General features: G+C 39.6%; 2 protein-coding genes across 2 annotated transcripts in view; both read left to right on the top strand.

Moving 5' to 3' along the window:
• haus4 (HAUS augmin-like complex, subunit 4) overlaps positions 1 to 20,343 on the top strand; it is a 268,044-nt gene that overhangs the window by 141,172 nt on the left and 106,529 nt on the right. The window lies entirely within an intron of this gene.
• cldn7a (claudin 7a) lies at positions 4,692 to 14,158 on the top strand. The gene is made up of 4 exons (XM_057855026.1): positions 4,692 to 5,152; positions 7,858 to 8,022; positions 11,861 to 11,945; positions 12,015 to 14,158. Exons 1-4 carry the CDS (start codon positions 4,930 to 4,932, stop codon positions 12,181 to 12,183), a joined length of 642 nt encoding a protein of 213 aa, XP_057711009.1. The 5' UTR covers positions 4,692 to 4,929; the 3' UTR covers positions 12,184 to 14,158.

The raw sequence follows: 20,343 nt of genomic DNA, 5'->3' as shown, positions 1-20,343 counted from the left end.
ACAGGAAGTGACCAATGAACTGGAAGTGGCTTGGAAAATTGTTGTAATTTGACCTTTTAGGCGCAATTCCAACAGCTCAGGCCGTTGCAATCCACAACCAACAACCAGGCCAAAAGGCCAAACTCAGCGCGTTCACCTTAGTTTTAAACCCTTGTCCTGACTCCATTTTAAAAGCTGGAAATAGGCTTGAAAACACAAGTTGACAATTTATTCCAAGTCGACAGCAATCAGACAGCAAGGCAAAAACAGCAAACAGACCCAGACGAAGAGTGAGGCTGGATCCAGGGTCCACAATCAACAAGTAAATGAAAGATTCCCGAGAGAGACAACGATTAGCTAAACATTGTCTTTTGACGGCTTTTCTGGGGTGGGCTGTGGCCTGGAAGAAGGGTGTGTTTGTTTTTTTTGTCTTTTTGGGTAATTGTCGGTTGCGGATTGGGCAGGAGAGTTTGTACGTTACTGTTGTCAGGGCGATGAGAGTTAAGGATTTTGCCAGCCTCAGCGCCACGTGAGTGGTGAATGTCCAACGGGTTCCTCCGTTATCAGATGTTCCTTGTGGGAAGAGAGGAATGTTCTCTGTCCATTGTTGGTTACCAGAAGAGCTGATGATATCATAAGACTGCCATGACCAAATGAACCACCATTGCTTCAAGAAGCTTCATTTGGCCATCACTGCTCCTTTAGGGGAGACAGTCTAGTTCGTGTGTCATCCTTCGTGACTGGGACGTGGTTGCCACAGCGACCGACGCGGGTCTTGACGTCCAAGGCGTCCACGCTATCATCTTGTTATCCTGGTTGGGCGAGGGTGTTTTCCGATGCTACTTGTTTTAGGACAAAGCGCCCTGCTCTTTGTCGCAAAGCGCCCTGCTCTTTGTCCTGGAGTGCCCGGGAGAACTGACTGCAAAAGATGGTGCGCCAATCTTTCTCATGACGCGTTGGGCCTCTGTGATAAGATGGCGTTGTGTGTCTTTTATGCCCTTTATTCTGCTTATTTTCATTAAACTATGGTGTAAGTACTATTTATTTTATATTGTGTGTGTTTGTAGGTGAGTAATACAAACAGTTCTACAGTAAATATGAGCAATGATACTATTCCCTGATTGATTATATTAAGTGTGTTAGAGTAATGCAAACAGTTAAACAGGTACCATCTCCTTCACAGTCAACCACCACAGCCACCTTCTGTCAACACTGTTGTCGTCCAACATGCCTCCTAGCATGCATTGCAGCGCTAAAGATGTAAATAACAATCAAAATTCATGTTCCGTGGTAATTATTTCTTCAGTTACTGTTACAGTTGTTTCAATAATTGCTAGTCATGGTATTTGGTAACACTTTATTTGACAGTGGCACCATACGACTGCCGTAAGACAATCATACAGTATTTCAGTGCCACTGACGGCTCTAGATGTCAATGGCAGCCAGTGAGTTAACTTATTTGACCAAAATTGAAACATAACTATTTGCCATTAAAATGAGTTTGACACCTCTTACTTAAGTCATAATGGTATTTTATGTCAAACATGATAACTTACTCGAATAGAAATAAAGAGTTGAACTTCAGTGCACAACAACACATTCCAGGAACCTAATTGGCTAACAGAGAGCTGCTGATGTCACCGACCTATTTTCACGCTAGCTGGTGTGCAGCGAGAGGTCCGAGACACACAAACGGACGAGAAGAATGAACCCACGGGACGAAGTTACAGTCCGTGAGTCCTTCTCCTGCTGCTTCATCACTCAGTCCGGCCCTGTTGCATGAGAGGCTTTCAGGAGCATGAAGGAAAGGTCACCGCGCCACCCCCTCATTTGTGCACGTTTGAGCTTTTCACGGAAAAGCCGTGCGTGGGCGCTTTATTGCTAATGCTTCGCCTACTTCTCGGGACACTTGTGGGACTTCAATAGCTGTTTTAGCCCTCCTTCAGGCCAGGAGGAGGTCACAGAAATGCAAAGGGAGAAAAACCAAACGCATTTGACAATGCTGTAACTTCTTGTCTGTGGGCTGATTCTTTACTGCTCTAATGAAGAAAGGAAGCGGAGAGTGCAAGAAGAAGTCACGGAGGGGGCGGCTGTATGGAGGAATGCACTTTTTTGTGTCCTTTGCAGGGCAAAACCATCAAATAAATCAGGTTACCAATGGTGACAACATCGCTAGGCCCCAGACGCTCCGCATTCCCTCCTCTTTATCTTCTAGTACATGAAAAAGATACGTCAAGTAGGCATTTCTTGCCAGAGGTGAAGTAGAAATGCAAGGCATAAGGTCAGCGCAAGCTAAAATCAACTAGAGGAAGACCTTCTAATCAGTGCTTAATTTGAAAATCATAAGGTGCCGGAACGCAAAGTAAATATGACAGCACAGGGATGACGAGACGGGGACAAGTCCCGGATCATACGCAGAAAATGGTGCTGAAAACAACACGCAAATGCCCACTTGTCACTTTGTGTTATTCTGACTCGTTTAGAACCATCTTCCATCTTTTTGAGAAAAAGACAGTAAATGCAACTGTCTTTTTGGCATGTTGAAATACCGTTCAATCCTGGCTACTTGCTCCCCTGTTAGGGGTGTGATTTGTTGGTCCAGCTTTTCAGTGCATCAACAAATCTCTGACTCTTTCTAACAACGTTAAATTTTTATAAACAACATGCAATTCTTGGGATTTGTTCTGTAAAATAATTTATGGATATTGTGATTTTATTTTATACTGTAATGTCCGTAACTATGTGTTACATTCTGATATAATGTTTTCCGAGGCACCCTGAAGTGCACACAACGTTACTGTTGTTTTGGTGAGATAGAGAGCCACAAGTCGTGTTTCTGCTGTTAGCTCCATGTGTTAATAAAGAAATATATATGTATATATATATATATATATATATATATATATATATATATATATATATATTAGGGCTGTCAAACGATACAAATTTTTAATCGAGTTAATTACAGCTTAAAAATTAATTAATCGTAATCAATCGTAATTAATCGCAATTCAAACCATCAATAAAATATGCCATGTTTTTCTGTATATTATTGTTGGAATGGAAAGATAAGACACAAGACGGATATAAACATTCAACATACGGTACATAAGTTCTGTATTTGTTTATTACAACAATAAATCAACAAGATGACATTAACATTCTGTTAAAGCGATCCATGGATAGAAAGACTTGTAGTTCTTAAAAGATAAATGTTAATACAAGTTATAGAAATTTTATATTAAAACCCCTCTTTATGTTTTCGTTTTGATAAAATTTGTAAAATTTTCTATCAAAAAATAAACTCGTAGCCGCCCATTATTGATGTCAATAATTACACAATGCTCATGGGTGCTTAAGTCCATAAAATCAGTCACACCCAAGCGCCAGCAGAGGGCGACAAAACTCCAAGAAACACAAGTAACAAGTTGGCATTGCACTGTGCTGTCATCTTAATCTGTTTGAGCGGGGCATGTGCGTTAATTGCGTCAAATATTTTAACGTGATTAATTAAAACAATTAATTACCGCCCGTTAACGCGATAATTTTGATAGCCCTAATATATTGTTTTCTTATTGTTGCCACAATAAATTGAAAAAAGCCATCAACGACTCCTCTCCTTCTTTCTCCCCATTCGGGGCTACTACTATACATTTTTTATAAACGCTTTCATATTAGTATTATTATTTTCGATGCACGAGAGGTGCCAGATCTACCCAAATAAGTCCCGGAACACATGGAGGCCAAAATCAAGAGGTGCCGGATCTTCAGATCAAGGGCAAGAGATAGGGCCATCTGCGCGGCTCTCCCCTGGAGAAGGGACTGGTGCGTTAAGGGTGTTCGAGAAAGGGAAACGAAAATTATAATCGAATTAAGCCAAGTAAGTAATTTATTTTGTCCAAATACGGTTGGTCTTCAGTCAAATTCACGCTCCTCATGGCATAGGCGAGACCTTAGGTCCCTTAGGTCACTGCCAATAGTCGCGGTCTGCCTCGACAGTTCCGTCACCTGGCGCAAGGTAGCATCCACTTTTCTCCATCATTCCTCGGACCGAACCGTGAGTCCACGGAGCCAGTTCTCGATCCGAGCCTCGACGCGGTCTTCCAATGCCTTGAATCATACCGTTTAATCCGTGGTCAATTTGTTAATTTCCTTGAAAGCTGCCGTGACAATCGGCCCGCCATGATATTTACGCCATCACGCTGTAACCTGGGAATTTAACGCCTACTTTCACATATACCACTTCCCGGTAAAATCCCGGACATTATACTAGGACACGACTCAGTAAATGTCCGCGTCATCTCCGTGTCAGCTCACCCGGGAAATTGCTTTCATACATCAGGGCTACCCGCTTAAATCCTGGGATTTTAACGGTGTTTAGGTATGTGTGAAAGGGGCTTATGTCTCTCAGCTGGCTTGGGAATGCAGTATTTCTAAGATTTTACATCTAGCCTTGTGTTCAATCAAGATTCTCCTGATTTTTTTAAAGGTTTTTGTTGAAAAAATATGTTGAAATGTGCATTTTGTCTTTCGACGCGCTTTCTCCAGTCCCTCATTAGAATATCACTGTCGGATAGCTGCTGTAAATCTGCTCTGAGTTGTTTAATTATCTGTTCAAGGGGGGTACGTGGGGGCCCTCGATCTGGGTCAGTCCACATTTTACGCAGTCGTAGCTGGCAAACTATGCAAAAACAAGCTCTCCGTGAGCATGAGGACGATAAAAAAGAAGCCATTGGGGCAACCTGTTGCTTTGCTTGAGAGTAGAGGGAACATTTCCCAGCAGCTACCAACAACACACACCCATATCTTGCTCGCCCATCCCCAAGAAGACCCCTACGAGCGCACACACGTACTCACATCCGAGTGCTTTTTGCATTGAGCTCGCGCGCAATTGAGGACTTTTAATACAGACGTCAAGAAAAAATCTGGTTTTGTTTCGTGGAAAGACAAATGGCCAACTCCGGGATTCAGCTTTTGGGATTCTTCATGTCTCTGACCGGCATCATCGGCCTGATCATAGGGACGATTCTGCCCCAGTGGAAGATGTCCGCCTACATTGGGGACAACATCATCACCGCCGTGGCCATGTACCAGGGACTGTGGATGTCTTGTGCCTTCCAGAGTACAGGACAGCTCCAGTGCAAGATCTATGATTCCATCTTGCAGCTTGACAGTAAGCGCTTTTTTGAGGCTTTGGGTACAAAAAAAAACTTACTGATGAGGAACACCTGAAGTGAAGTTAAGGTAATTCAAGCAGTTTTGGGATCTGGCAAATTTGTCATCGAATGTTTGTCTATAGACTTCATACATTCAATTCTCATTTCCACTAATCGGTAATCGGTGGCTTTTTGAAGAATGTTTTTAGGGTGTTAAGGCCAGCCCCCGGTGGCCGAAAAGTATCACTGCATGTAACTGACTTTCCCATATATAAATATAAGTTGTAAAGCAATAAAACTGCAACAAAAATGAATGAAATGAAAAAAAAAAACATTCTTATGATGGGTCGAAATTATTTTTCGAGCACCTTAGACTGTCATTTGCTTTGCATATAATTAAAATATATATATATATATTAGAGAAAAAAATATTTTTTAAAATGTTTTTTTTTCTTTGATTGAAAAAAATTTTTTTTGATTGAGGCAACTTTTTGGGGGGGATTGAATGAGTTAGATACAAATGTCCTAATCGTAATATAGCCCAAACACCAAAAGGATCGCTTCAATCAATGAAAAATTAAGTGTTCAAATGCTAATTTTTCAAATATTTTTTCGAAGTCAAAAACTTTTTTCTGTGATTGAAATGTTTCTTTTTCTGATTGAAGTGATTTTTCTTTTCGAAAATCTATATTTTTTTTGAAGCAACTTTTTTAAATTGAATACCGTAATTTTCGGACTATAAGCTGCTACTTTTTTCCTTCATTTTGAATTCTGCGGCTTATAGTCCAGTGCGATTTATTTGAGTTTAACCTATTTGGGTTAATAGGTAACAATTTATTACAAAGTGCCATCATAACATTGTCATAAGACCATCATTCATACTTATGACATGACAGTATCATGGGCATTACTGAATGCTTACGTTATGAAGTGACATCCGGCAAATTATGTTAATAACTCCATTTATGTCCAGCTTGGATCTTTTACATCCATTCAAAAGTGAGATAATTTGCCAGACACCACTGAATGACATTTGTTATAAGCATTCATAAATGCTCATGACAGTGTCATGTCATAATTATGACAGTCTTATGGCACCACTGTCTAATAAAGTGTTACCAAATACCATAACTAGCAATTAATGAAACAACTGGAAGAGTAACTGAAGAAATTATTAGCACAGGACATGAATTTTGATTGTTATTTACATCTGTAGCGCTGCAATGCATGCTCGGAGGCATGTTGGACAACAACAGTGTTGACAGCAGGTGGCAGCAGAGGTTGACTGTTTGACAGTGATGGCCAAATTAAGCTTCTTGAAGCAATGAAGCTTTGCAGCCAATTGGTTCAAAGTAATTTGTATGACGCTGATGTCAAATAAACTATTACTGGTTAATATCCTTTTCATGTAAATATCCCATAATATATACTTAATGACATACATACATACAGTACATACATACATACTACAGGACAGCTGCGGCTTATAGTCCAGTGCGGCTTATCTATGAACAAATGTCGTTTTCCTGCCAAATTTGATGGGGGGCGGCTTATAGTCAGGTGCACCTTATAGTGCGAAAATTAGGGTAATAAATAGAAAAATGTGGCCCAAACACAAATCGACATTACTTCAATCAAAAAGTTGCTTCAATCAAAAAAAATAAAATACAAAAAATTAATCAAACAAAAATAGCTTTCACATGCATTTTTTTTTTTTTAGTTTTTTTGTTTCAAATTCATTCTATTGCATTCAAACACTTTTTTTTTGGTTAAAAACATATATTTTGATTTAAGCAACTTTTTTTTTTTTTTAATTGAAGCGACTTTTTTTGATTGAATAATAAAGACACAAATCTACATACAATTTTTGACTGGGGTAACTACATTGGCACGACACGGACGGGCATACCAAGTTCAATGGATGACGATCTTGGCGAAAAGTATTGCCTAAGCAGCTTGATTTAAAATTCCCCTCAAGAATGATGGGAAACAAAAAATGCTCATTGTCAACTTATTATTATAAATATTCTTGTAAGTTAATTTTATTGCTGACTTTATTGTTTTGGGGTCATCAACGTGTTGTGCCCCCCCACCCCAAAAGTCAAACTCCGCCTCTGATCTTAACTGCATATTTGGAGTTCACGTTGGCATGGGACAAGGGAAAAAAATATTTTAGCTGGTACTCCAGTATTCTTTTCTCTTCTTTTTAAGAAAAATATTTAAAAGTAGTTTTACATTATGTATCCAATCACCAATTGTATGTAATTATTACAGAGTGTGGTCATCAAAAGACATCTCGACTGAACTAGCACATTCATAAACATATGATTCGACGAATAGCACTTCCAGGAGGTTCCACATGACCTTCTAAAACAATAGAGGCCCCGCAACAGCGCCATGGCTCCCCTCGCTCCAGGAGGGTGCTGTTTACGCAGGCTGGGCCAGACTGGCACAGACTGGTTCTAGGTGGCGAAAAGACAAAAGAATGTTCGCCGTGTGATGGGTTTATAGGAGGCGGAGAGAGTGGGGGGCGCTGACTGATGAAGAGCGGACAGGCTGTATTTCAAAGTGTGGCGCCACGGCGTCGTAACCCGGGGTTTCCCTTCCAGGAAGAATTGACACTGAGGCTTCTATAATGACTGGCGCTGAAGCTTACTGAGAATACACATAATATATAGTTGTACAAGTTCATTCATTCATCTTAAAATCGGGCATCCTCCAGGTTCTCTCCAAGCCACACGGGCACTGATGATCGTGGGCATTATCATGTCCGTGGCGGGCCTGGGCGTAGCCTGCATGGGCATGAAGTGCACTACTTGTGGAGGGACCGACAAGCTCCGCAAGGCCCGCGTCGCCATGACGGGGGGCATCATCCTCTTAGTGGGAGGTGAGTTTGAGGATGACGTCTTAACATGCATATTTGTATAAGTTCCCTTTTTTTTTTAAAAATAGAAATTTCAAATCATTTTTGGGCTTGCCAGAAAATGAATCACTGAACTTCTTAAGCTCCATCTGGTGTTAAAGCTGAGAAGTGCAATAGAATGTTGGCTGAACTCAATGTTGTTTTCATAATTTACTCAAATCTGGTTGGCAGTCACACGATCAGTGTTGTCAAAAGACGTGCCGCTTCAAAAAGAGGAATATTAGAAGTTAGTTTAGTTTTTTTAGTTGTTTTTTTTTTGTTTAGTTTTTTTTTCAGCCACCAGCAGCCACTGTAAGTAGTTTGAAAAGACACCAATTTCGAATAGGAGGGATATTAGAAGTTGTTGTTTTTTCGGCCAGCAGCAGCCACTGTAAGTAATTTAACCCTTAAATACCTGCAATATGAAGCAATTATCAGAGAATCCCAAAGTTTGAAAAATAAAGTCCTAATGAAACCTTTTTTCAGATTTGTAAAACGAAAAGTCAAAATGAATACGTGTAATAAGCGTTCTGATATCTATAACCCTTGCTAAATCCTTTTTGTTTTTCTCATGGAACCAGCAGATGCATGTGTTGACTTGCATCCATCATTTTTTTTCTTCAAAAAGAATTGTAAGAATTCTGAATTAGTCTCAAAATCATGAAATTTTTGGGGTATCAAATGTGATACGTTTGGCAATAAAGGGTTAAAAAGACACCAATGTTGTGGAGATGGGGAACACACCACTAATTTTGCGACTGAATGTCCGACCTGCATCAGAATTAGCATAGCATAACATTAAACTGTGTGAACTTGCTAACCTGCAAAACTCGAGTAGGAAGCTGCTTCGAAGTGTCCTTCTGTTTGTGTTTTCTACTGTTAACATTAATTAAACTGTGAGAAATGGAGTGAACTCCACTGGAAACTATAGAATTAGAAAAATGTGATCAAGAAGCTGCTTAGAGAAAGAGAGGTGTGCTGCATAGCATAATATGTTGCTCCCACAACACAACATACACACAACATAATCATAATTAACTACAGTGGTATTTCTCACATTTCTGCATGAAATCACCATCAAATGTGGTCTGATCTTTGTCAAAATCACACAGATGAAAAAACTGTCTGCTTTAACTAAAACCACCCCAAACATTTATTGTTTTTCTTATTCTAATGAGGATAATATGCAAACAATGACAGAGGGGGGAAATATAAGTAAGTAAACCATCACATTTAATAGTTTGTGCCCCCGCCTTTGGCAGCAATAATTTCAACCAGACGCTTCCTGTAGCTGCAGATCAGTCTGGCATATCAATCAGGACTAATCTTGTTCACTACAAAACTGCTGTAGTTCAGTCAGATTCCTGGGATGTCTGGCCTGAATCGCTGTCTTTAGGTCATGCCACAGCAACTCAATGGGGTTCAAGTCTGGACTTTGACTTGGCCACTCCAGAACGTGTATTTTGTTCTTCTGAAACCATTCTGAAGTTGATTGACTTCTGTGTTTTGGATCATTGTCTTGTTGCAGCATCCATCCTCTTTTTAGCTTCAACTGACGAACAGACAGCCTCAGGTTTTCCTGAAAAAAATTTTGATAAACTTTTGAATTCATTCTTCCATTAATGATTACACGTTGTCCAGGCCCTGCGGCACCAAAACAGCCCCAAATCATGATGCTCCCTCCAACATGCTTCACGGTGGAGATGAAGTGTTGATGTTGGTGAGCTTTTCCATTTTTCCTTCCCACATGACGTTGTGTGTTACTCCCAAACAAGTCAACTTTTCATCAGTCCACAAAATATCTTGCCGAAAATTCTGTGGAGTGTCCAAGTGGCTTTTTGCGAACATTAAAGGAGCAAGAATGGGTTTTTTTTAGACAGCAGTGGCTTCCCTTTGTGGAGTCCTCCCATGAACACCATTCTTGGCCATAGTTTTACATATAGTTGATATGTGCACAGTGAAATTGGACTGTGCCAGTGTTTTCTGTAAGTCTTTAGCAGACACTTTTGGATTCTTTTTTACCTCTCTGAGCATTCTGCGCTGAACTCTTGGCGTCATCTTTGGTGGACGACTACTGCCAAACTCTCTCAATTTGTAGGCAACTTCTCTGACTGTCGATTGATGAACATTCAGACGTTTAGAGATAGTTTTGCATCCTTTCCCAGCTTTATACAAATTAATGATCCTTGATCGCACATCTTGAGACAGCTCTTTTGACCGAGCCATGATGCACATCAGACAAAGCTTCTAATCAAGGCATTTCTTACCAGGTGTGTGTTTTATAGTTGGCAGGCCAGCTTGAAACCACTCAGAAGTGGTTGGAAACACACCGGACTTAAATTGTTTGGTAAAAATTGGTTTCAATTGCTCGATAAGTCTCCTTAAGCAGAGGGTTCACTTAGTTATTTTCCCCCTTCTGTTATTGTTTGCATGCTATCCTCATTAAAATATGAAAACCTTTAACTGTTTGGGTGGTTTAAGTTAAAGCAGACACTGTTTTTTCATCTGTGTGATTTTGACAAAGATCAGATCACATTTGATGGGGTTTTTATGCAGAAATGTGAGAAATTCCAAAAGGTTCAGATACTTTCTCTAGCCTGGAGAGGACAGCGCAGCACGTCACACGCTGCTACAATTCGTGCTAACTATACATACGATTGGAAAATGTCACACAATGTGGATTTATGACGGAAACTACAGCAAATTTTCATCTCGTTCTCGTCTCGTCGGACGAAAATTGGCATTCGTATCGTTATGTTTTAGTGTCCCGAGACATATTTCTCGCCTGTCATCGTCCCGATCGATCGGGTCCGATCACGTCATTTTCAAAGTATCGGAATCGGCAAAAAAATATCGGACATGCCTTTTTTAATTTATTATTATTATTTTTTTTTATATATATAAATCATTTTCTAATTGTATTTAACGTTGCAGACAAAATGTCTTCCACTCATCCAGAGTAGTTTTGGCTTAAAGTATGGCTATCAAATTTATTGCGTTAACGGCGGCAATTAATTTTTTTAAATTAATCACATTAAGTAATTAACGCATGCGCTGCACGACCCACTCACGCATTGTCGCGGTCAATCTATAAAAACGCCGTTTTACTTATAGACAGCGCTAAAAGGCAGCGTATAATGAGTCGAGAGAATTTTGACAGGCTTTGGAGCCATTTTTTATGTGGCTAAAGCCTTACAATACCTCTCTCAGCAATTAAAAATAACGTGGAAGCAATGTGTGGAAGAAAGGTAGTAGTTGATCATTTTCTTAACACCCTATGTTCTTTCCCAACACAGAGAAGATATATCAATATGTGCCCCTACGCACAGTCATGGTTGCACTTCCCATCATTTGGGCAGTAGTTAAACGGCTGCAGTATTATTTACTGAAAGCTCAACAAATACACTAGATGGCAATATTTAGTCACAATATGCAAAGTCACATTTATCCTTTAAGAATTACAAGTCTTTCTAGCCGTGGATCCCTCTCACAGTAAGAATGTTAATAATGTAAATGCCATCTTGAGGATTTATTGTCATAATAAACAAATACAGTACTTATGTACTGTATGTTGAATGTATATATCCGTCCGAGTTTTATTCATTTTTTTCTTAATGCATTGCCAAAATGTATATGATCGGGAAAAATTATCAGGAATGATTGGAATTGAATCGGGAGCAAAAAAACATGATCGGAACAACCCTAATGGTCACCGTTGACGAAAACATCACTGCACGCAATCAAAGATTCTGAAATTTTGAAAGTCTTTGGTTATCCAAAGGCTAAACTGTTAGCAAAAGCTTAACTTGTTGCTTCTCTTTAGGCCTGTGCGCCATCGTGGCTTGCTCCTGGTTCGCTCACAACGTGATCCGAGCGTTCTACAACCCCTACACTCCTGTCAACACCAAGTAAGAGACATAATTCGCTAAAGTTTAACATCAAGCTGTTATTTTATACACTCCTGGTTGATGCCGCAGGTTTGAGTTCGGCGCCGCCATCTTTATCGCCTGGGGCGGGTCTCTACTGGACGTCCTGGGCGGAGTCATGTTAGCCGCTTCTTGTCCACGAAAGAAACAGCTAGCCAAGTACCCGTCCGTGGCCGGTTCCCGCTCCGGGCCTTCGAGCGGCAACAAGGAATACGTCTGAACGTCTATCACTCGTCATGGTTTTACCAAGAAGCAATTCAAAAAAAAAAAAAAAGTGGGACTTTCTGTTGTTTGTGTATTTAATAGTTTGTTCTTGTAGAACTGATAGGTGGTCTTACAGGGAACTGCTATTTACAGTGAGAAGAAAAAAAAGAAGTGAATATCAAGTCTTTACCAGCTTTACACAATTTTAATAACTCTTTCACGTCCAGTCACGTGGCTCTTTTCATCTTTCTGCTATGAACAATTTTTGCAAGGAATTCCAAAGGTTCCACATACTTTTTGCTTCCAATAGAAATCGCAGTTTGTCACCCTTGCACATGCGTTTTCGTCCTCGCAACGACTTTACAGTTGCTCTGTTTGCATCCGTGTTAGCCACTTTGAAAATATTTATTTGGCGAAATGTAGGATGACTTTCAGATTTGCAGATTTGTCATGTTTATAATTGTTGTATTAATACTAGGGCTGTCAAACGATTCAAATTTTTAATCGAGTTAATTACAGCTTAAAAATTAATTAATAGTAATTAATCGCAATTAATCGCAATTCAAACCATCTATAAAATATGCCATATTTTTCTGTAAATTATATATATATTCTGTAAAATAAATTGTTGGAATGGAAAGATAAGACACAAGATGGATATATATATATACATTCAACATAAGGACTGTAGTGGGCATTTCACTCTACTGTCATTTAAATCTGTCTATGCTGTCCTCACTCCGAAGCGTCGACTTTTTCCAAAGCTAGACAGCTAGTGAACGACGCCTTAATAATTAGACTTCTTCCTTTTTCATCTGATTTATTAATAAAATGGCCTCAAACCATTGTCATCTTTAGACCGTCGTAAAACTACAAAAAAAAAGTACACAAGCATTGCATTAGCAACAACGTTAGCTTAGCACGCTATACAGGTTCACTAAAGATAAACAAAAAGCGTCTCATACAAAAAATATAACATTTCGCTTACTAACATAACATGTAAATTCTTTACAACAACCATACTTACGGACAAATCTTGTCCAAGGATCATATAAGCACGACATTATCAGCCCGAGACGTTGTGCAGCCATAATGAACTGGCAAGAAAACAAACCATGTCGCAAAGCGACCACAAGAGTTCGCTGTTGGACAGCATAAAAAGCCTTGCTGTAAAACTTACCAAAAGGTAGAATACTTTCTGAGCGGGACATGTGCGTTAATTGCGTCAAATATTTTAACGTGATTAATTTAAAAAAATAATTACCGCGCGTTAACGCGATAATTTTGACAGCCCTAATTAAAATTAATTCTATTTTCATTGTTCTAAGATGCATTCCACCAACTAGACATGTGCCGATTACCGGTTTCAAGATATACCGTAGTATGAAAACGTCAAGGTTTCAAAACCGCAAAAAATTCCGTCATACAGTCCCTATGTTATTAGCTATTTTCAGTGTCAGTGAGTCAGCTGTGCTACACCATGGCTGGAGGAGGTGAAACTCCTGAACTTTTTCCCCCATCGAAGAAAATGAAATCGTTGGGATGGGAATACTTCAGCTAAATGTTACAGACGGCTTAGAGGAGAAGGGCAACGTCATGTAAAACATGGGTGGCTGCCGAGGAGGCAATACCTCCGATATGATTTTGCATTTATATAAAATTAAAGGTTAGTAAACACTGTCATGAACAGCTACGAGAGTAAACTCCAGAGTGTTTAGTGTGTCTAGCGGTGGTAAAACGTGTTTTTTTTTCACTGTGGCAACTGTCTTTGTTGGGAAAGAGAGTGTGTGTATAATGTAAACATGATACGAGTCATACACAAATGCTTTTTATGGGAAATAAGTCAATTATTTCTGTTCTGATGGTGATAATGTTGAGCTGTGGCTGTGGGTTTAGGCTCACCGAAACAATATTTTAGTTATTTTAACTTAACATTATACCTATGTTCCAATTTTCTAATATTGTTTGAAAAATAAAAATCCTGTTCAATGGAAATACGTTTTTTTGTATTTTTTTTTTAACCCAGATATCTCAAAGTAACAAATTTTAGAGCCACATGAAGGCATCAGAGGGAAAGTTTTCCACGCACTGCTCACACACGCGGGCCCATCACACTCACCCCCCGAAAATCTTCACTGCTGACCCGGGTCACGGCACCAATGTAACCGGTATGTCCGCGCTGCACCGACCGCGTTCCGATCCCACCTCGCTCAGGTCAAGACTCGAACCCGTGACGCACGACACGGCATCGGAAGAAAGGTTATACCCACACCGCTCACGCAAGAGGACCGACGTGTACCCGTTACATTTACAACTTTTATAGACAACATTTTACCGGCAAAGTCTTAATTTAAAATTCATGTATTAGATAATTACATGCAATGACAATTTCGGCCACTGGGAGGCCCCCACCAAACTTACACCCTTGATTATTAGCAAGCATTAGGTTTGGTATTTACATTTGTCACCATTGCTATGCCCCCAGGTCCCCTCTTAATCTCTGCGTATGACTAAATAATTTAAAATTACAAAAAATACAAAAAATTACAAATTAAAATTGCTAACCTGCAAAACTACTGCAGTCAGGCCAGCCTCCACAATGGACAACTAAGTCAAGCTAGCCATCCCTCAATTGGATCATTGTTTGCATTACAGTATGTTCATTACAGTAATGCAAAGTGGTGGCTTCAGAGTGCAAGTCCCTTATCTAAAAAAAAAAAAAAAAAAAAAAAATCTATCGGGGGCTATGCCCCACTTAATCTCTGCATATGGTAATAAGGTAATGAATCCAGTATCGGCTAAACAATAGCATATGACGGTTAGCAACCGTGTGGCTAAACCCCCCACCTCAACCGAACTCGTCAAGGGGCGTCACGCTAGCGAGTGAAAGCCGGGCCAACGTTTATTTTGTGAATCCTGGTAGCCTCCATTTTCCTCCTCAGACAAAACTTTTTGTCCCTTTTGTTGCTCTGCTATCTATGCAGAATCCACGTGAAAGCATTCGCATCGACTTCAGTCTTTATAATGAATGGCGAGATAGGGAAGTCACGCATGCCGTTAAGCAATCAGCACATTTGTACATTTTTTTTGTGGGGATAGGGTTGAAAAGTTACCTAGTGTTGCTTTCACGAGTAGATGTCCAATCCATTTGACGCCATGATAGCAATGACTTTACATTCGAGTATGCAGTCATTTACAGCTGGGCCGAAAACCAAAAGTGTTTTTTGCCATGTAGCAATTTTTTTTGCCATGTGGCTTTTTTTTTTTTTTTTGCTAAATGGCAACATTTTTATCATGTGGCATTTTGTTTTGGCATTTGGCAAAACACGTTTTTTGCCTTGTGGCAAAAATTTTATCATGCGGCATTTTTTTTGCCATTTGGGAAAACTTTTATTGCCATGTGGCTTTTTTTTTTTTGCCATGTGGCAAAATTATTTTTGCCATGTGATTTTTTTTTGCTATGTGGCAATTTTTTTGCCATGTAGCATTTTTTTTTTGCCATATGGGAAAAAAAATTTACCATGTGGCATTTTTTTTGCCATTTGGCAATACGTTTTTTTTGCCATGTGGCAACATTTTTACCATGTGGCATTTTGTTTTGCCATTTGGAAAACATGTTTTTTTGCCATGTGGCATTTTTTTGCCATGTCGCAATTTTTTTTGCCATATGGCAAAAAATTTTTGCCATGTGGCAAAAATTTTACCATGTGGCATTTTTTTGGGGCCATTTGGCAAAACTTTTTTTGCCATGTGGCATTTTTTTTTTTTTTTTTGCCATGTAGCAATTTTTTTTGCCATGTGGCTTTTTTTTTTTGCTAAATGGCAACATTTTTATCATGTGGCATTTTGTTTTGGCATTTGGCAAAACACGTTTTTTGCCTTGTGGCAAAAATTTTATCATGCGGCATTTTTTTTGCCATTTGGCAAAACTTTTATTGCCATGTGGCTTTTTTTTTTTTGCCATGTGGCAAAATTATTTTTGCCATGTGGCAATTTTTTTGCCATGTAGCATTTTTTTTTGCCATATGGGAAAAAAAAATTACCATGTGGCATTTTTTCGCCATTTGGCAATACGTTTTTTTTGCCATGTGGCAACATTTTTACCACGTGGCATTTTGTTTTGCCATTTGGAAAACATGTTTTTTTGCCATGTGGCATTTTTTTGCCATGTCGCAATTTTTTTTGCCATGTGGCAAAAATTTTACCATGTGGCATTTTTTTTTTTGCCATTTGGCAAAACTTTTTTTGCCATGTGGCATTTTTTTTTTTTTTTTTGCAATGTGGCAATTTTTTTTGCCACATGGCTTTTTTTTTTTTGCCATGTGGCAACATTTTTTAGCCATGAGGCATTTTTTTGCCATGTAGAAACATTTGTTTGCCATGTGCCAAACACTTTTTGCCATGTGGCATTTTTTTGGGGTATGTGACAAAATGCATTTTGGTTTTTGGGGGGGGGGTATATGGCATTTTTTGGGGTATATGACTGTTTTGCAGGCCATACAAGTCCATGCCATTGACAGCTCTGCAGGTCCAAATTTTACTTTCTTTTAAATTCATTTATCAGTAAAAGGGAAAAAAAAAAAATCTTTTTCTCTCGGTATCGGTGCAACACTAGTTTTATACAACATGTACAGTACTGTGCAAAAGTTTTAGGCAGGACACGTGCCTAAAATTTTTGCACAGTACTGTATATTATTATATTATGTATATACAGGATATACTGTATGTATATATTTTTCCCAAGTGGAAGCTTCCATGATCCTAAAAAATTTAATAATTAAAAAAATATATATACGTATGTACTTGACAAAGTTTTTTTCACACCACCCTCTGTAAAATTTATTTCCCCCGGATGCACATCGAAAGGTTGATGACTTCCATGCAAACAGCCGAAACGATCCACATCCAATAAAAATCTGGATTTAAGTGTTACAATTTGAAAAAAAAAAAAAACATTCACATGACATCAGCACGAGCGTCTCAGAACAATAATCATCAAAAAGTCAAGGTGAGATTGTCTTAGCAAGCTCTTGGAATAACATAGCAATGTAGTCAAGACATTCACGACTGTACAAGTTCATTCTGCCTCCACTTCAGCATGCAGGCAACGACGGTGCAGTGTCCGAGTACTACAGCCCTTGAAAATTTGGGATATGCGCTCACAGACTCCATGCATAGAACTGATGGGCTTCCCCGCAAAGTGCAAACAACTTGGGGGAAAAAAAAACGCATATAAAAAGCTGCACTTTTTTTCTGACGACATAAATAACCAGCTTTCATCCACTGGATTATACAGTAAGCACACTACCAGTATCAGCAGTATGGGAGATTTTACAACAGGATGCTGTTAAGCCATCGCAAGGAGGGCAACCCGACGGGGTTTAAAAAAAAAAAAAAAAAAAAAGGCAAGCGAGGGGCTTCACCCTACACAAACGGCACTTGTCCCGTGGACGGGCCGGCCCGGACCTCCCGGCAGCCCTTTGGAAGTCTGCAACGAAGTGAGATCAACAGCGTGTATTTTACAATGAGGGCCAGCCAGCGCCCTCCGCGGGCCACGCGGCGCCATCGCCGAGACGGAGACACTTCAGACGAGACTGTTCAGGACACAGGGAGGGACACGGGACATTGATTGTTGTTGTTGTTGTTCATGATGTCATCCAACACTTCGTCGTCCAAGTCCACTGAAATCAAAAGGGAGGCATTTGAGGTAGACTGTCAGAAAGGAAATTTAAAGCAATGGGGCAAATACAGTGGGGCAAATAAGCATTTAGTCAACCACCAATTGTGCAAGTTTTCCGACTTGAAAAGATTAGAGAGGCCTGTATTAGTCAACATGGGTAAACCTCAACCATGAGAGACAGAATGAGAAAAAAAAATAACATTGTTTGATTTTTAAAGAATTTATTTCCAAATTAGAGTGGAAAATAAGTATTTGGTCACCTACAAACAAGCAAGATTTCTGGCTGTCAAAGAGGTCTAACTTCTTCTAACGAGGCTCCACTCGTTACCTGGATTAATGGCACCTGTTTCAACTCATTATTGGCATAAAACCTCAGTCAGTCACACTCCAAACTCCACTATGGCCAAGACGAAAGAGCTGTAGAAGGTCGTGTCCTTCTACAGCTAGCCGCTAGCCTCATTCGCTAACAGACTAGCATTGTACTTCGACAACATACGTAAAATAAACGCTAACTGCACGGTTTCTTTGCTTTTAACCAAGAATCGAGACTGTTTAACATCCATGTCTATGAAAAATTTGGGGATTTAACCATTTATTCACAAGAATGTTCGCCAGAAAAGGTCTGTTTGTGTCAGGCGGCCGCTAACCTCATTCGCTACACCTCATTCGCTAACAGAGTAGCATTGTACTTCGACAACATAAGTAAAATAAATGCTAACAGGACTGTTTCTTTGCTTTTACCCAAGAATCGAGACTGTTTTACGTCCATATCTATGAAGAATTCCGGGATTTAAGTATTTATTCACAAGAATTTTAGCCAGAAAAGCTCCGTTTACGTCATGCGGCCACTAGCCTCATTTGCGAAGAGTAGCATTGTACTTCGACAATATATGTTAAAATAAGCACTAACTGCACAGTTTCTTTGCTTTTAACCAAGAATCGAGACGGTTTTACATCCATGTCTATGAAGATTTTTGGGATTTAAGCATTTATTCACAAGAATTTTCGCCACAAAAGCTCTGTTCACGCCAGACGGCCGCTTACCTCATTCGCTACCCCTCATTTGCGAAGAGTAGCATTATACTTCGACAATATACGTAAAATAAACGCTAACTGCACGGTTTCTTTGCTTTTAACCAAGAATCAAGACTGTTTTATGTCCACATCTATTAAGAATTCAGGGATTTAAGCATTTATTCACAAGAATTTTTGCCAGAAAAGGTCTGTTTCCGTCAGGCGGCCGCTAGCCTCATTCGCTAACAGAGTATCATTGTACTTTGACAATATACGTAAAATAAGCGCTAACTGCACAGTTTCTTTGCTTTTAACCAAGAATCGAGACTGTTTTACATCCATGTCTATGAAGAATTTTGGTATTTAAGCATTTATTCACAAGAATTTTCGCCAGAAAAGCTCTGTTCACGCCAGGCAGCCGCTACACCTCATTCGCTAACAGAAGTAGTATTGTACTTTGACAATATACGTAAAATAAATGCTAACTTCACGGTTTCTTTGCTTTCAACCAAGAATCGAGACGGTTTTACGTCCACATCTATTAAGAATTCGGGGATTTAAGCATTTATTCACAAGAATTTTCGCGAGAAACGCTCGGTTTACGTCAGGGGGCCGTTAGCCTCATTCGCGAACAGTATATCGTGTATAATGACTATAAAGGGTTATTCTATTCTATAATAAGTTGTGATTGTATATAGAATTTATTAATAATCTACTTATATATGATTTACAATTGATTCTACATAGTTTCCTCAAGTATTAAGCTTCTGATGTTAAATTGAGTGATTTATTAGGTGTTGAAAACTTAGTAAATAAAAAAATTACATTGCTATTTTGGTCAAAAACTTGAAATAACTGAAAATATTGGTGATTATCTCAGCATTTGGTGATTTTTGTGCATCTAGTGTAAAATCTGAGACTTTTGTAGCCATTTTAAGTTGTGTTACACTTGTCTAAAAAATAATTAATCAGGATTTTATAAGGGAACGAGTCTGAATTTTCGGATGCCGCTGCTCATGGAGACTCATGTATGGCTGAGGTAGGTGCCTGTTTTGGTTTTAGGTCGGTAGCAGCTTTGGTTTTGAAAATATTTTTGAAAATAGGCCCCCTACGAATCAGCCCCGTTTTCAGTGTCATGTCAATAGATTGTGAAGTATATGGTTACATAAATAAATACACCATAACCAGCAAATATGTTGCCTAAGGTACCAAATTGGTCAGGAGTGGCCCTGGTCGAGGGGCCCGTAAATAATTGTCCACTGCCCCCTGTCCCCATTTGTTCCACCACTGCATCTCACCTTTCTTGGAGCGTCCAATCTGGCCCAGTTTGGGAGCCCTCTGACCAAGCCTCTGGGGGTTAGGACCATTGGGACCACCAACGTCTTGGCCATGTTGGGCCCCTGGACCCGGCTGCCTTGGGGGGCCCGCCGGCGGTATGAGCTCGGGGATGCCAGAAGCTCCGTACATGTCAGCAAGAAGGCG

This window comes from Corythoichthys intestinalis, chromosome 13 (genome assembly GCF_030265065.1).
Source record: "Corythoichthys intestinalis isolate RoL2023-P3 chromosome 13, ASM3026506v1, whole genome shotgun sequence".
In the NCBI taxonomy this organism is placed as follows: Eukaryota; Metazoa; Chordata; class Actinopteri; order Syngnathiformes; family Syngnathidae; genus Corythoichthys; species Corythoichthys intestinalis.
The sequence above is the reverse complement of the archived record's forward strand: the minus strand, read 5'-3'. Positions and strand labels throughout refer to the sequence as shown.